The following is a 17,528-nucleotide window of genomic DNA, read 5'->3' as shown; positions in this document are numbered from 1 at the left end:
TATCCCCCCGTTTCTAAAGTATTCCTAAACTATTCCTGTTACGGCTTTCCTTCATGTAGAAGAGCTGTGCTAGCTGTTACACCAAGACTTCAGCGAGTTACTGATACCGTTGCCCTCTGGACTGATGGCTGCTTTTAAGCGAACCCGGCTGGCACGGCAGTGAAAGCCAAGGGTGAGTGCTAACTCAGCGCTGGATGGCCGTCATTTCCAGGGGGAGATAACGTGCAGCAGTGTCTCAGACCCTGGTGAGCCCTGGCTGTAGCACGGATGTCAGGGATGGGAAATACTCGGCCAGGGGAGGAAGGATTAGAAAACTCGCAGAAGAAACTGAGGCCTTCAGGTGGGAGAGGGACAGAAGATCCTCACTGAACCTGAAGTGTCAGGTCCCGGAGAGGGCAATCTGCCAGCTACCTACACAACGGGGAAGGCAGCGGGCGTCTTACTGTGAATACGTGCTTCGGGGAGGTGTGCTGGGGATCCTGGGAAGGTCCTGAACCAAGAAGCTGAGGCTGCTGCTGTCTAGGGTAGAACCGTGGGATTCAAGTGTCAGTGGTCAAAACGGTGCTTAAAAATGGTTTAAAAAAGGATCTGGAGTGTTACCGGTTCATGTGGCCATAAACGCCTGCTGGCTGGATGTATTAAGCAAGCTTTGGCATCCTGATGGGCTCCTCGCTCACGGGGCCACTTTGTTTCCTGGCTCAGCTGAAGAGGTCTGAACTATGGATTAGAAAGCTCTGGGTCTGAACCCTGCTGTTTTATCCAGGCAAGAGGTAATGTCTGGTAACATCACTAATGATGGTATTGTAAAATACTTGTCTGGGGAGAAAAGGTTCAGACTGGATTCGGTCTTCCCTGCTGCAAGTACCAGTGCTCCAAACATGGGGTCAGCGAGACTCCGTGGTGTTATCCGTGGACATCTGAAGGAAGGTGTGAGGATGTTAACTCAGCCATACCTGCACCTTGCCCTCTGCAGAGCAGTGTGAGCCTTGGAGATGTGGGAGAAAGCTGATTTGAAAAAGATAAGAGCGGAGAGAGACAGAAACAAGGATTTCTCCCACGTGAGTGGTACCAATCAAAGTAAAACTAATCTTTCAGGAGCTCTCAGCTTCAGTGAAGTGTGATCACAATAAAGCTTTATATACTTTCTAGGGACTTCCCCCTCGCTCTTGTCTTTCTACATCATTTCAGTTTGCCAGAACACAACAGGCAAGAGTTCAAAATGTGTATCTGACCAAAATTCAGCGTGCTGACCAGCTCATCTGAGCGGTGACAGACGCACAGCCGGCGTTTGTGCAGTTCCGTGGGTGCGTATTTTGATAGGTGTTTACAGTATTAATGATAACTCCAGACACCCTACCTCAATAGTATTTATAGTAAGCTGCTTAGATAAGATGTTCAGGAGGTTTGCTGTCTATGTGGTGAATTTCTGGTTCTTAGTGTGATAAGAGAATTAGTGTGGGGTTGGGTTAGTAAGCTACGAACTAAGTGTGTGCTCCGCCGTTGTGGATTAATCTTTATCCCCTCCAGTTCTGATTGCTTTTACTAAATGCCTTTGTAGTCAGGAACTTTCTTTTCTCTCCCCTTCCCCCCATTGTTTAAATCCCCTCATTACCAGAATGTCTTACAGTAGCTAGGACTTTTTATGATTCATCTCAGCAAATGCCCACACTTCCTTTCTGACTAAAACACATGCTGGAAAAGAGCGAACTTGCTAATTGGGCAAAGGACGTGCTTCATATATTCTTATTCATTGGGTCTAACAGCCCGCACGTCTGCTCTATCGTGTTCCTGCACGTTTTCCTTCCAAAGTGGGGAACAGGGAACTTAAAATCATCCTTGGTCTGTCCCTACTCCTCCCACCCGGACAAACTTTGAGCAGCAGCTGGCATTTCAGCGGGAGCTTCTGATAAGAGTAGTTGTTTGGCACTTTGGTAGGGGTACCTTACCTTCCTTAGATCAACTTGAGCTGGTTTGGTGTCTTCCTTGCTGATGTTTGTGCTCTTCTTTTACCTAGTAGAGGAGTAGTTCTGGTATCACCCACAGTGACTGGTACTGAAGCTGTTACGCTATGTCATAGTTGGTAAAAACCGTTTGGAAATTTGATGGAGCTACCACGTTTTTGTCAAAAAAAAGGATCTTTGGGGATCTTTAAAAGCATCTGTGGGGTTCAGGAGAACAGCTGCAGCTATGGATAGCGGTCTGGTTGCTTCCTCGTGACTCGTGACCCTGCCCTTTGGCTGCTCCAGGCCCCTGTCATTGCTCCGGAGGTGCCGAGGCGATGCGGTGCTGGCGAGCCGATAGCAGTGCTCACGGGGCTGGGAGAGGGCAGGCTCGCAGTGCCGGCTGGGGCAGAGCTGGGGGTCTGGCACTGAGCTGTCGGGGCGGTGGGACTTGGCACTTGGTGAGAAGGTGCGTGCAGCGAGGTGCGGAAGCTGCGGTGTTTTGAACCTGTCTGTGCCGTTTTGAGGTGCCTCTCGTCGTTAGGAAATGCAAAAAACGGCCAGCAGTGTTTTTTGCAGAGCTGTAAATGCAAGGAACGGTGATATCTGTGGGCAGCAAACTCTCGTGGGGATTCCAGAACTCAAAAAGAGTCCTTCAGAAAGAGGAGACTGCAGCTCTGACTTGGGAAACAGCATGCCTGGGGTGCTGCTGATGCAAAAGGAGAAGTGTACTGATGGAGGAGGCTTAAAAATACTTGTAGGATACTCCGTGCCTTAGACTTCTTGCTTCACTGCAGGCACCGCAGCTTTTCTGATGGGGCATGTATATCATCAGCCTTGTAAGCCACCTTTGAGCAAGGGAGACCTTCCGTAGTGTGACCAAATAAGCAGTCCAGTCAAGAAGGTTTTCAAAGCAATTTGGTAGCTTGCCACAGCTTTTTTCTACTTCCCCTTCCCTGACCTCTTCTCCTCTTTTCATCCTCTTGTCCAGTGCTGTGAGAAGAGCTTGACTTGTGCTGCTGGGCATGGGTTAGTAACACAACTCCCACATTTGGGGGAAGGGTTTCTTAAGAGCTGTCACCTTCCCCATGGCTGGGGCTCAGCCTAATGCTGGCCCATTACAAGCAGCAAGCCACCATCCCTTACTGATTTTCTTCTTGTCTGTCTCCAGGCAGACTGGGAGATGGGTGTAATCATTAGGCTGCTTTTTAGGTTAATTAAAGGCTATCTCTGTGAACTAACTGGGAGTTTTCCCCTTTTCAGGAAGAAGAGATGCCAGATGTAGAAATTGACATCGATGACCTTCTCGACGCAGCCAATGAAGAGGAGAGAGCTCTCAAATTACAGGTAATATTATTTTCTAATTTTAAATCTGAATGCGGCTGAATTAACGCACCTGGGTTGATATCTTCGTTGTGATTGAATCCACTGTCAGTGTAGCATTAGAGCTGAGAGGTTCCAAGTTTCGAGTTTAGCATAATCTACTGGGCTGTGTGAAGGTAATCAAAATCCCTTAGGATAAGATACTTCTGGAAGGTAAGCGATAACGGGAGTAAATAAAAGTTCAAAGGATCCAGTAATATAGGGGGATATGCTAAGACAGATTAGAAAGCCCTACAATTTCCTCCTCTTTCTTCTTTAAAATAAGTATATAAAATGTGTGTGGTTGAGAGGCAGTTATGATGACCAGATAGTTTCTCTGCCTGACTGCAGCAGCAGCAATATGCATGTGTGCATATACAGACCACAAATCCTCCCTTGTCCTCAGGATACTGGAAACGTTGTTTCTCTAGCTATACCAGCTAGAAATTGGAACCCATCACGTTATCATGGAGTAACACATTTAAAAGTGTGACAAAGGGATGAGATGATCCGCAACACGAGTTAGTAGGGAAATTCAGAACCTGTCTGCTGGATTTGTACAGTTCAAACCAGTTCTTTGAATCCTGCTTGTGGTAAAAGTCAATGAATGGAAGAAGGAGGTGAAGAGGAAAAGAGACATAATTGTCTTAAATGAGATGCATGTATATCAGCTAAGATGTGAAACCCATGTGAGGGACTCCATTTATAAACTTGCCAGATGCACAAAAGGAAGGAAACCTGTACCAGAGCAGTGGTCTGCACTTCAGCCCACTTCTAGGAAATCACTAACTTGGTGCTTTGGTGCACATCTCTGCTGGGAGTGCCTTAATAGGCATGCTTTTCTCAGTGCCCACTGCCCAGCCACAGAACCGTGGGGCATGTCCCCAGGCTGTTTACTCAGCATTCATAAATAGCTTTGCTGTTTCTGCTTAAACTAGCAGCTAGCAGCTGCCCTGCCAGGAGTGCCTGACCTACCTAACGTCTGTATTTCTGCATTGCAAATATCGTGGTGCTTTCAAAGAAAGCTAGTTTCACATGCGTATTGCTGGGAGAAATGTTCTTGGATTCTCCTCTCCCCAGCTGTCTTGGAGGAGGGGATTTTGTACCTTCCAACTTGGAGGAAGTAGCCATCATTTCTCTCCAGCTGCAAATCGTTTTGGTCTACCTGGGGAGCGAAGGTGGTCATTGCTACAATGCTCAGTGTTTGGTAGCATCTCCATCCAGTGGTGCCTGGTTCTTGCTCCTTTTCTCTTTCCCCACTCCCTTGTCAGGTTTCCTGCCCTAGAGTTGTTTATGTTCACTGGTGCTCTGTATTGAAACTAATGCTTTCATGTTTTGCTTCTAGGAAACTCTTGTAGATTGCTACAAACCAACAGAGGTAAAAAGACTTTTCTTAAATTCTATTCACCTGTGGATAGTATAGCTATGCTCAAATTAAAGTAACTTTATTTTTTTATCTATTCACCTGTGGATAGTATAGCTATGCTCAAATTAAAGTAACTTTATTTGTTTATTGATTTTACTTATGATAAAGCTAATATAGGAATATCCATGGGGAGCTGATGACCTTGGGGCTTTATTTGCTGGGAATGTTTATGCCTTTCATTTGGCTGCAGTAGGAACAGGACTGAGCTCTGTGGTGGGACTGCTGTTTGTATAAGCTGAAGTACCAGTGTTGTCGTCTGTAATGTCCTGATTGACTTTACTGATGCTTAGAGCTGTTATGATACAAGAGAACTAAACACAATTTTTATCATATGGTCAATCCCCCCCCCCCAACCCTACTATGTTTGCATGAAATTTTAATTTGAGAATTAGACTGTGTGCCTTTCAATTTCAAGCCATGTAATTTTTCCTTTGGCACTAAGCTTGTTTATTCTGGAAACTGTTATGTAGATACACTCCTCAGCTAATTCTTTCTGTGAGTGGAAATAGTGGTGGGGCAACCTGAACTAGTGGGATTCAGTTAAAAGTACTCAGCTTTCAACTTGAATATTAACACGTATAGTGCCAACATAGCCTATTTCTCATCTAGTGATGCATGTTTACTGGGAAGAGTAAATATTTTTAAAAAAACTTGGGCTCATTAAAAAAAAAAAAAAACAACAAACAAGTGCAATAACTAGAGTAATGAAGCAGATGACAAGGTCTGGACTGCTGGTTTGTTTCTCGTTTCAGTTTATTCCAGTCAGTGCACTCTGACCAACAGCCATTGTAAAGTATTTAATAGAGTGGATGGCGTAAAGCATCCCCCTAGTCAGTAACCTTTCAGGCTGGTGGTTTTTGAAACAAGGCTGCCATATAGCTTGGTTCCTGTTCCATGATAAGCAGTGCTGTAATGTCTGTAATTGTAGCCAGTTAAATGGCTGGGCTTTTAAGACAGTCAGACTGTCAGGAGGAACCACCGTCACAGTTACATAGACACTTCCCAGCCCACCAGATACTTTCTTTGGGGCCTTTTCATTTTTATTGATTCCCGTGGCAGACTGGGAAAGTTGTCCAGAATTGCTGTTCCAGTTGCTGGTAATAACTTTTTGACAGTGCAGGGAGTTGGCCCAGAAAGACTCGCCTGGAGACACTTGTATAACATGTTCTCTGCTGTTCCGTGGTTTCCTTACAGCAGGTAACGCACATCTCCCAATATCGAGATGCTATGCCAAAATATCAAATCTCCAGGTGTCTCACTATAGCAGTGCTACTCCACAGATGATCCCTGTCAGCCTCCTTCAGTTTTCCCCATAAAGCGCCTTAGAACCCTGGTTTGTCTTTGTAATACGGGTCTAAAGACTGATACTGCGTTTGGAGCCTGCTGTGGTTCTTGTCACAGGACAGGGAGAGAAAGTGGGGGTCGTGAGTGGGTGGGAGGAACAGGTTGCCAAGAGTTTAGCGGCCACTTGTGTACTCTCTTTTACAGCCCTCTGTTAGCTGAAGGTCGATGGAGAAGGCAGAGAATCAAATAATTACCTTCCTTCCTCATTTGCTGAACGTGTAATGTATTTCTCAGCTCTGAAGTTTGACACAATACAAGGACAAAATTCAGAGTTCTTGCAGGGATACATGACAGATGCTAGTGAGTTTTCCGCTGGAAAGCTTGCTTACAAAACCGCAGTAAGTATTTGTGCAGTGCAGGTAAATTAAGTTATATGGCAGATCACATGAAACAACGTCCTGAACACATATGCTGGTGCAACGCTGCTCTCAGGGCACTGGGATAAGGTGAGATTTTAATGCTGCATTTTTGACTTGTCTCTTTAGTCCTCTGCTGGTGGAATGGAGGCAGCTCCTTTACCTGGCAAAATACCCATCTTCCTTGACAATCTTCCTGAGACAGCCAAGTTGAGAGAAGTACTTAATCCAGTCTACTGTGGGGATAGTTGGGTGTTGTTGCCTGGGACTGTTTTCACAACAGCAGCTTTTCTTCTTTATCAGTAGCATGAGAAGCCCAATAATACCACATCACTGCTAATTTAGGCCATTTAAAAATAAGTGATATTTCACCTGCCAACTGTGGACTAAGAAAAACCTGTAAGCTGGCTTAAATTTGGTTTATGAAGATCCACACTCTTCTAGAAAATCTGCAATCCTTTCCTATTTGCGGTCCATTGAGAACTATTGAGGTAATTAATTTATGGAGAAAAGATGTAAGCTGATGGAATTTGTCCTTACCAATCAAATATAATCCATCAAGTGCACCAGCAGTTTTAGCATCAAGAAAGGTACAGTTTGAGAAAGGCTGTAATCCCTAACTGGAGAAAAAATATGTAGTATGATGTCTCCGCTATTGAGAACATAAGGAAAACTAGTACAGGCAGAAAACTCAATAACTTGGAGCTCTTATGTTGCCTGTAATAAATAAACAAATAATATCTTAAGTCAGTTTTACTTAGTTTCTTCCACTTAGACTAAAGGTTAAAGAACAACTGAGGAGTTTATGCATGTATTCTGGATGGTTAGTTATCTGAAGAAACAGAATTATCGAGGTCACTTGAAAGGTGGCAGGAATTTTGAATCTGTTCTCAGCCTTTGTAGTAAATCGGCCAAAGGTAATAGCGGACAGTAACTTAGGAGGAACTGCTGTGAAACCTTCTAAAGGAAGCATCTGAGTGGGGTTTAGCTGCATACTGGGGTTAAACCACAACAAGGAACTATAGCTAGGCTGTTGAATGTGCTCGAACATTATAAAAGCTTTCCTAAGGAAGCAGTTACTGCTGTTGTTTTAATCTGTATGGAAATATTCTTAATCTGGGAACCTTCCTGTAAAGCGTGGCTTAATCTCAACCAAGGCAAAAAATGTTAATTAGGAAAGTGCACATAGTATGATTTTTTGTGTACTATTAAGCTTACATTAATGATCCTTATATCAAAAATTTGGTCTGCTAATCAAGATTGATGTCCATTGTAACTGATGTGTCATTCAGTGATAAGCATTAGCTGTGGAAAGTGTGCCAGACGCTAAAAACAATGTCTGGGCATAATTTTCCAACTTGGCTGTTTCTACAAACATAACAATAAATAAAAAGAACAAAACCAAAGGAACATTAAAACCACAACAGTGTCTAAGAGATGCACTTAGTAACTATCAAACTCTGAAGTATGTATTTTTATTGGTGTTAGTCAGTGCAGTATGTGACTCGTATTTATACTTGACATTTTTTACTTGAGCCAAAATCTCCTTGCTCCATGTAGGTAAGTTGCACTTGCCGAAGTGAAGTATTCAACTTCTCTTCTGAGAAGCCCAACCCAAGGTTTGGCTTTGGGTCCCCGGTATGGACAGTGCTTTGCCATATGACAATGATCTTCCCATCATGCAAAATTAAACAGTGCTAGAGTATTCATCAAACAGTTTATGCTTCTCCGCTTCCCCTTCTCCCTTCTGGTACTATCATACCTACTTCAAAAGTGGTACAAGTCATGTAGTCTTGATGTAAGCCATGGCTTGTTATGAGAAGGTAGCAGTTCATTTCTGGGACTGCATAAACGTAAAGGGTATGCTATGGGCAAAATCAGCATCATAAACAAATCTTGCACCTGAACTTTTGTGGTTGAAAAGTGTTGTCCATGCGGCCAGGGCAGCTAGTGCTTCTCTGTGCCACGCACTGCCTGTGCAAAATCCCACCCAGACCTTTCTCAGGTGGCTCCCTCAGTTCTGTGTGGTGGAGAGACTCAACAGAGGTCACAGGGAATTCTGAATCTCATGTTAGTGGTGAAGATAACAAGGGAACTGTGAAGGGAACTGGCTAAATAGCAAGACCACCTGTTTAGACTGGACTTTGGAGAACATCCGAAGTGTTTGTGGCTTGATGTGAGTTAAAGCATCTGCTGGTGGGATTGCCAAAGTGATGACAGGAGAAATAAGGAGACTCACAAACTGCTGTGAGAGAGAAATGGAATGAGTACAGACTCAAAGCTGTGGTTGAGCTACACGATGCTTGCAGAAATGTTTGAGGAGAACGCAATAAATGAAGTTTGGTGTTTCTTTGTTTCTTTCTTTTCTCACAGGAATATACAAGCTTTGGGCGAATGGGCTAAGATCTCTTCCACTGAGGCAGGCAGGATTAAATCTATCCAGACCATCTCGTTAGTATAATTCTTTGCTCAGTGCAAAGAGGAGAAAAAGGAGATGAAGTAGCATCATAAAAGAAAGTTCTTTTGCTGGGAACTTTTAATTAATAGAATTTTCAACGTTATTTCCAAAAAAAACCCTGTGTTAAATTGCTGTATATTTTCTCAAAAATCTGGACAGAGATTTAAGCAATACACTACGCAGGGTTACTTCAGTGTCTGGACTATTTCAGCAGCTTTTAACACTTAATTTTGAGAAAGGTAGAGAGGCGTTTGCTTAACTATATGTTTCCCCAAGCTTAGTTTCTAGTTGGAGCAAATGACAGGCTTGTGATGCAGCTTTTTAGAGTGGTCCAAGCACTGTGGTTTTTAAAACTATTTTGGGTATGTCTTCAAATAATGTTTGTATTTAGTATACAGAGATGAATAGAAAGCTCAACCCTTTTGAAATGGTACTTCTAAACTTTTGAAAGATCATCTATTTTTTGGTCCTGATATGTTATTTAAATAATCACAAGGCAGCAGTACGTGGGATGCCTATTCTAAGTAATAGAAAATGAAGAAGTGTCCTAAAGCCTCTGTGCAGTGTACTGCCTTACATCCTGGGGAGCCTAGAAGCTCATTCGTGGCAGCTCAGCTGATGGATGGTAATTATTAAGTAACAGTAACTGTATTACATGTCCATATTACTTGAATCCAAATAGGGCATTTTGTAAAGAAAAAAGTTAAGAAACATGCATATTTAAAACAATGCAGGCAAGCACTTCTAGAAAAACATATTTTCTTGTTTATCCATTTGACCACTTTGAATTCAGTGAACTAACACTGTTTACATGCCTGCTGCTGAGATCTGCCCTATATTGTACTACAGTGTTGGAGAGAATTAAATTTGCATGTTTTCATTTCAGCAAGCGCTCATGAACACATCTCAGAAGTACCCATAGCAATATTTTAAGAATGGAGGGGCAAATAGTGATTTGACAACAAGTTGTGCTTGCATACCTGCTGCCGAACTGGAGAATAACTGGACTGTGTGTCCTGACCACAGCTAAGCTTTGTCCTATATAGTCAATTCCTTGTACAGGGCTCATCAAGAAACTCGGCTGCTGTGGATTGTCCTCTGGGCACTGATGGTGCTGGCGGGGCTGGCTGGTAGGATTGTTCAGTGAGGCCACAGAGATGCTGCACCAGTTCTTGCTCACAGAAGACAGCTTCTGGCCCCATTTCAAGGTTTGAGTGTGTGGGGAAGGGAAGGTGTTTGGAAGTAGGGTTCCTTCTTCCTTTTGTTTTTACTCCCCCCTTCATATGTCATTTTTGAGTTTCTTCCCCAAGCTGTTGTGTAGAGTGCTCTCCAGGATGACAACTTTTTACATGCCACTGATCAGGCTTTCTCCAGGAAACAGCCTCAGGCAAACAGTCAAAGAAATCTTGATTTTTGACTTGACTGCAGGGAAGTAAAGCTGTGAGCAAAGCTGGTTGAGGATTCATTTCATGCTCTGGCGAAGCAGGAGCACGAGACACCCTTCATTTTAGTTTAAGACCTAGTCCTATTACATGTGTTCTGTTTGTGGGAGAGAAATCTGGAGAGACAAAGTCTAATTAGTCTCCAGAATTAATTGGAAGACTTGAATAGTAAGCCTCAAATTCATCGTCTGTCAAATGACCTCATTAAAACAATGAATCACACCTCCAAAGCAGAGAGGTGAAGTGATTTCCTCCCCTTTGCAAACAAAGGTGAAATGATAATTCAGCCTTCTTTATTTTTTGTTCTGCATTAGATGAATGCTTTGGCTGAACTGGATGCCTTAGATTCTAGGAAAAGCGTTAGACAAGGGAGAAGACAACTGCCTAAGGCTGAATATAAATGAGTTCAAATGAAGCATAGATTTAGTCTCTGCTTATCTCTTGAATTTGCCTTTAGTATTAGAAAGATGCGTCTTCTAGAAACAGTTTTGTGTTGCAAATTAGCAGGACTCTCAATACTTATAACAAAACTGTATTCAAAGGTGATCTCCTTGCAGAAAACCTGTAAAAAGAATTTAAACTAGGTTTATGTGCATTTTTCTTTTTTTTCCGTTAACCAAGGCCCAAACTGTTGGCACTGGATTTTTCTTCTATTAAAAGTACAGATGTGCCCTGTGTATTTCTGGCTGTAGCCCTCAAAGGAATAGTTTGTGAGTTCTTGAGTCCTTAACTGAGTTATTTTTAAGTGTTTTCCAACTATGAGAATCAAATAAGTATTAATAAGTAGATAATCCAACCTGCGTTACAGAACTACTTTTAGCTTAGATTGGTGCATGATTAGCTTTCAAACGCATGATGCTAAACTTCAGCACAAATCCTAGAGGGGATTTCAAGAAAATGCTCTGTATAAAATGAGGTTTGTGTATGAGGTTGAGATAGATGTGGATATTAAGCCTTCTATTAAGCTTCAACCCAAATGTCCACAAGGAATAAAACTGCAATTTTGAGTGATGTTTAAAGAAAATAAATGGGTATTACTGTGTGTCATAAAGCTGACTCAGTTAGCTATAAAGTGAAGGCTTATTAAAATGTTGTGAAGCCTTCTTTTCTGCCTCCAAGAGGGAAAATGTGCATCTTTTCCAGAATGCTGCTCTTCCTTAATGGAGAGCCGCAAAACAAGAAAGGCACAAGCACCAGAGCACAAATGTATGAAAAAACACAGGCTCAGTGCAAGCATCAGATGCAAAATGATACTTAAAGCAAATCAGAAACATACTGAGCCAGTGCTCTGGTTTGCACACCTGTGGGATGTGCCCTGCAGCGCTGCTGCACTGTGTGAAATGTCTGCCACATACAGCTTGCAGGGTTTTACTGTTCGGTACTGCAATCCCTTATTTCAAGAAAATTAGTTCCTGAAGGGTAAAGCATTTGTAATTATTATATGTACTTCTTCAAGTGAATACGGCTGCCTTTCCCTTCCAGAAGAAAACAGCCTCACTTACTGCAGATCTTATTTTAGGGGATTACCCCCACGCAGCTTGGTTTATTTTGATGCACTGAGGAGTTTCTTGGTGCCCTTAAGATTGAAAACATCAAGCAAATAGATTATTTTGCAAAAGAAGGTGTTTGTAGTGCTACCACAACAAGGGGAGGAACTCTCCTCCTTTGCTGTAGTGTTGTGTTGAAAAGTAACTGAACCCTGGCTGCATTTCATACCCAAGGGAAACTTGCTCCAAATTCTTCTGAGTTATGGCAGAAAATGGACGAAGGAATGGAAAGGGCCCTTTCAGAGAGGTGTACCCTGCACAGCTGCAGCCAGAATAATGCCTGGAGATTTTCTTGTCAACTCTGCAGATGCCCCGTCCTTCCTTCCTACTTACGTGAAGCACTTGGACAGTTGCTTGTTGCAGTATCTTGTTGCTGCCTTGATATGGTAGGTGAGAGCGGTGTAGAATACTGGTAGCTTTAACAGAAGGCTGATCAAGTCATCCAAAGGGAAGAACAGAACTTCAGCACTTTCTATTCTGAAGCTGTCTTAATCTGATGCTTTGGGATGAGAATTAAACTTTTTGTTGAAGGAGCTGTTGAAAGGCAATACTAAGTGCTTTAATCCCAAGTAAAAATCTTTTAAGATCAATTTAGAAAGTTTATCTTTATAATGATTTCACTGCAGCGTTTCATTTAATACAATAGTAAAAAAAATCCTAAAGCGTATTTAATAGAATCACAGAATGGTTTGGGTTGGAAGGGACCTTAAAGATCACCCAGTTCTACCCCCCTGCCATGGGCAGGGACACCTCCCACCAGATCAGGTTGCCCAAAGCCCCATCCAGCCTGGCCTTGAACACCTCCAGGGATGGGGCATGCACAGCTTCTCTGGGCAGCCTGTGCCAGTGCCTCACCACCCTCTGAGTCAAGATTTTTTTCCTTCAAACAGCACCATACCACATTAGTTTTGCTTTGTCTAGCAGGCCTTTACAGTGCTGAAAGGATCAACGCATAGTGCAATGGAGGCCGTGGATTTTTAGGGTAAAACTGCCCATTTTCTGACCTCAGAATGGTTAAGTGCTGTTCTCTGACAATTTCCGAGTGGTTATTGTTGCAGTGGCCTGTGCACATCTGGAAAAATACAGCTTCTAGGGGATGGGGAGGGAGGATTTTGGATCTTAACAAATAAGCAAGATATGGGATATGCAAGGTTCTTCATGAGCTTTTGTAGCCCACATCGACAGGAGTGGTGCTTTGCCTTTGGTGCTGTTACTTGAAGCCACAGCTAGCGTGGGTACTTAAACGATGGTACAGCAGTTTGTGCAGTGCAGTATAAATGTGCACACATGGTCAGGAAAGGAAGTTGCTCTGTTGGGGTGACACCTGCCAGGTTTGTGGCTTCACCAGAAGAAAACTGACCACTGTCAAGTGAAAATACACATTTACAGAGACTTTCCTTACGCACACTGTAGCACCTGTATAATATGTGTTTCAATGTGACTTTTTTATTTGGAAAGGTGCTGTATTGTCATGTAGGTGGTGACCTTGCTCACTGGAATTTTTAGCCTCGAGCATTCAGCTAGGAAGTCATGCTTTTTGTCCTTGCACATCGACCTGACTAAATCCATAATTACATTCCCAGTTTAAAGCTCAAAGATTTCTAGATAAGAACCTTTTTGTAGGTGCATATGTAGTGCTATGGGTAAACATCATTCTCCAAGAGTGACAGTAAGGGAGTGATTTAGCTTTTAATGCATCTGCAATTATTATATGAAATTGTATGCCAGAAGAATTTCAGATAATGGTGCAATTCTTTAAGCTCCTGTTCTCTCACAATTTAAAAGGAGGAAATCCACTGAAGCTGGGGAAGATGTCACTGTGAAAAGCGTCCTGGTCCATTAATGTCTTTTGTTTCAGATTAGTGTCATTTGCTGAGCTCCACAACCAGTTTCACCCAGAATAAGCCAGCGGTGTTACCTCTGGCTCCTTGGTCGTGCCTTCCCTCAGACTGGCACGAGTGGTGGTGTGAGTCTGAGCTGTGAGCCCAGTCAGAGAGCTGAGCCAGCCTGGAAAGTAGCAGGGCAACAGGAAAACAGCTGACTTTGTAGCCAGACTAGCTCTCTGTTCCAGCTGAACATGCAGCCAACCAAAATGCTAGTGCCAGCATGGAAAATGGTGAGACAAACACCTCTTTTGGCAGGAGTGCTAATTTCTGTGCACGCTGAAACTGTGAAGTTCTCCTTTGACTATTTGCACTGTATTCAGTCGTAGATTTTACTTGTTTCAACAGCTGGTAGAAGGCCCTGTGTAGTAAGAGGCTGGAAGATGACTAGCAACTAAGGCAGAACACTCATGCAGAGGAAAAAACAGTTATTCACTCCTCCAATATGTGACAAGTGTATGCACATAAGATTCCTACAGATCAGGCTATAGAAATTCCAGCTTAGCAGTAAAAGCTTAAATAGAAATGTAACTTGCTTTGATTTTTTTTTTTTAACTCAAAATCATGGTGTTATGGGATCTTAAAAATTACTCATCTTTTCTAATCTTTTTTTTCCTAGGAATTTATCAAAGAGCTGCTAACCCGGATAAGAGGAATGAGGAAACTCAGTCCCCCTCAAAAGAAGAGTATATAAATAACTCGAAGTAGTAGCACTCTGTAAAAGACATGGCAAGGGAAATGGGACTTTGAATACAAGACCTTTATTAAAATAGTTGTCTTTCTCCACAACTTTTTTGATTTCATTCAGTTTTGACTCAAGGAATTTCTTTTGTGTGTTTTAAGGGTTCTTTTTTAAATGTCGATTATTTTTTTTATCAAGAATATCAACGTTTTGGATGCTGCTCAACTTTCACTTGAGGATTACTGAAGCAAGAGAAGAATCCAAGAGTTAGTGATGGGGGGCAGCAAGCCTACATGGTGAACCAGAAGATCTTGTAAATTTACAGAGCTAGGAGACTTCTCCTTGCAACTAGCTGGATAACGTTTTTTAAGTTGGTTGTACATTTAACTCATGGATGTCAAGTTTCTTGTGCTTGTCTGTACATAAATTATAAAGTGGGTTGTGAATACTGTTTCACATGGATGGAAGGAAAAGTTTGTTACAGTAAATTATTTAAATGGTGGTTATTGCAAATTTGCTACCAGAAGGTACCAATTTAGATTACTAAAATGAGTGCTGCCATTTTTCTAAGTACCCTTAAAGCAACCCAGTGAAGAATTTCATCATATCTCCGTATTTAGACTGCAGCATATGAGAATTGGGAATTTTAAGGGCTTAATTTGTAGACTTAAAGTTATTTTAACTTTGATGCTTTGCCAGGTCATTTCCTCCCCACCTCATGGTGTCTTGGAACTGTGCTAACCTATACTGAAAAGGGGCCTGCAGTGATATCTAGAGAAATGTCCATCACCATTCAAAAGGTGCTTCACAGTGGAGGAAAAGGCAGTGCTACCACCAAAATGACTTAGAAGCACTGTCTTGCATTAAGTGACGTGGTCTTTAACCAAGTGAAGATTCCTCTCCACTTCAAGTAGGCAAAGAATATTACAGTCTATGTTTATGGCTCTGCCCTGAGAAGCAGGGAGACTATAATTTGGGTTCTCGTACTTGTAAAAGCAAGAATAGAAGAGAGATCCCTGCTCCCTCCTCGAAAATGTCCTAACTAAAACGTTGAATAAGCTACCATATGCTGGTAGGTGACACCAGTCAGGCATTTTATATCAAGGGTGCTCTGAACATATTTTATTTTTCAAAAGAAGTACATGTTTGTGAATTTTATGTATACTGGCAAGCTTTTTTAATGTATTTAATTTTGTAATGTTTACCGATGATTTTATTTACCAGATATTTACTCAAATAAATGGAACAACTTGTGACTTGTTACACGTACACTTTACACGACTACTGTTGCTGAGTAGGTTGGTAAGTGGACTTGCTTACCAGGAGAAGCCTATGAGGTGGTAAGTACTTGGGAACCCAGCTGCATAGACCCTAACTGGCTTTTAAAGGTACAACAAAAGCCCTTGCCCAGTATCACGCAGCCAAATTCCTGTAACCTGGTGGACAGCTTCACCTTTGAAAGTCTTCTACAGTTGAGGCCTGCTTTCTCTGGAAATGCTCAGATAAATACCGCTGCTTCTTTCTTTCCTTCCCCCAGAGATCAGACTTGGGGAGGGCTTACCACTGGGCGACTCAGTTCTCTACTGAAGGTCTGGCAGCGGGGTGTCTTTCAGCAAGAGGCCCTCTACTTTTTTTTTTCCCTCTGCACCTCAAGAATTTTCAGCAGCCGTGAGAAAAGACTTGGTTGTTTTGCCTTGCAGCATGTTAAGTTTAGATCTTGTGCCTAGCTGAGGCTGCAGTTCTGCTCTGGTTTCCAATGGAGACTTACAGCAAACTTCTTTATTTTTATTTTTAAATCGGTATGTGAAGGGAGACTGGTGCTCCAGGAAAATGGGCGGGGGGGCAGCTTGTGATTTCTTCTGTTTTTATGTCGATATCTCCCACTATTGCTGTCAGCATTATCAGTGAGCTGTCTTCAGAAAGAGGGCCCTGCGAGTGACCTCTCTTATCACAAGGAGATTGTCTCTCCTTGGTCTGTGCTCCTAGCAGAGGATCTGGTGTAGCTAGATCGAAATGACCAAGCTTGGATCATGTTGATCCCTTTGAAGGAGGGAGATGTACTTGAAAAGCTTCCTCAATTCCTGGGGTAATGGGCCTTTTGTTAGATTTTTCACTTAACTCTTGAGGCAAAAATCGCTGGTGTTAGCAAAAACCTGGTGTTTGGCTAGGCAAGGGCTTTCACCAGCCCTTTTCTAGGTAATGTATTGGTTCATATACCAGTGAGAACCTTTTTGCAAGCACCAAGTCTATTATGTCCAAAAATGGATAAAAATCTTTTGATTTGAGATTTGTTAGTGAAGTCCAGAGCTTTGAGCTGCAGTCTGAAATGCAGTCTGCTCATGGGTACCTTTCCCTGACTCTTAAGCCTAAGTACATACATGCCTCAGCTGAGGCAACTGTTAGCATGCAAGATGCCTTTTCAACTTCCGAGGTGGTTACAGCTGCCTACATTTTGCAGCTGGTATTTAGAAACAACCCCGGGTCTGAAGAGAAAGCTTCGAGTCATTTCCACGTTCACAGATGCATTTTATGACTTCACTTACTACTTCAAATATATGCTTTTTTTTTTTCTTCCTTTATAATAGTGGTGTGCAAAATCAGAAATGTAAGGTGATGGCATCTGTGCTGGTTATCTCTTTTTTCCTTGAGCAAAATGCTGCTCCACAAATATTTTTCCCTCATGTTACTCAGCTAAAAAATGCCTAACTGCGTGCATCACCCATTTGCATCTTTTGTCTTACTTTTCTTGCACTGAAGTAGTTGTGGAAAACGGCAGTCTGCGCCTTTTGGAGGCAAGCAGAAGTAGTTGGTACAAGTAGTAGACTTGTAAACAGTGAACATTGGGACAGTCCCTACTGCTTTCTGTTGTCATGTGTGGAAGGGACAGTCACTTCTGTGAAGGGCTTCCTTCCCTCCAGCTCTGCCTGTGTCGCTATCTTACAAGTGTCAGCAAAAATGAATTCTAAATAGCTGTTTGCAGCTGGCATGATTTTCCCCGATACACGGTCTCATTCTCGCTGCTTTTTACTTAAAGGAGATGCTCTTGGCCTGGGTGTCTGTGTGGGGAGAACCAAGCCATTCACTGAAG

At 42.6% G+C, this 17,528-nt stretch overlaps 1 protein-coding gene across 2 annotated transcripts in view; it reads left to right on the top strand.

Annotated features, from left to right (window-relative positions):
• Positions 1-15,709, top strand: part of PPP1R14C (protein phosphatase 1 regulatory inhibitor subunit 14C) — a 52,235-nt gene extending 36,526 nt beyond the window's left edge. The window contains exons 2-5 of one of the 2 annotated variants that reach the window (XM_083829994.1): positions 3,204-3,287; positions 4,648-4,680; positions 12,050-12,261; positions 14,378-15,709. In XM_083829994.1, the coding sequence (XP_083686120.1) occupies positions 3,204-3,287; positions 4,648-4,680; positions 12,050-12,261; positions 14,378-14,399 (351 nt within the window). In that variant the 3' untranslated portion in view covers positions 14,400-15,709. The remainder of the gene's footprint in view (positions 1-3,203; positions 3,288-4,647; positions 4,681-12,049; positions 12,262-14,377) is intronic. The other variant, XM_083829995.1, reaches the window with a different exon arrangement.
• Positions 15,710-17,528: the final 1,819 nt, after the last annotated feature.

Source organism: Anser anser, assembly GCF_964211835.1.
Source record: "Anser anser genome assembly, chromosome: 3".
Taxonomy (NCBI): Eukaryota; Metazoa; Chordata; class Aves; order Anseriformes; family Anatidae; genus Anser; species Anser anser.
The sequence above is the reverse complement of the archived record's forward strand: the minus strand, read 5'-3'. Positions and strand labels throughout refer to the sequence as shown.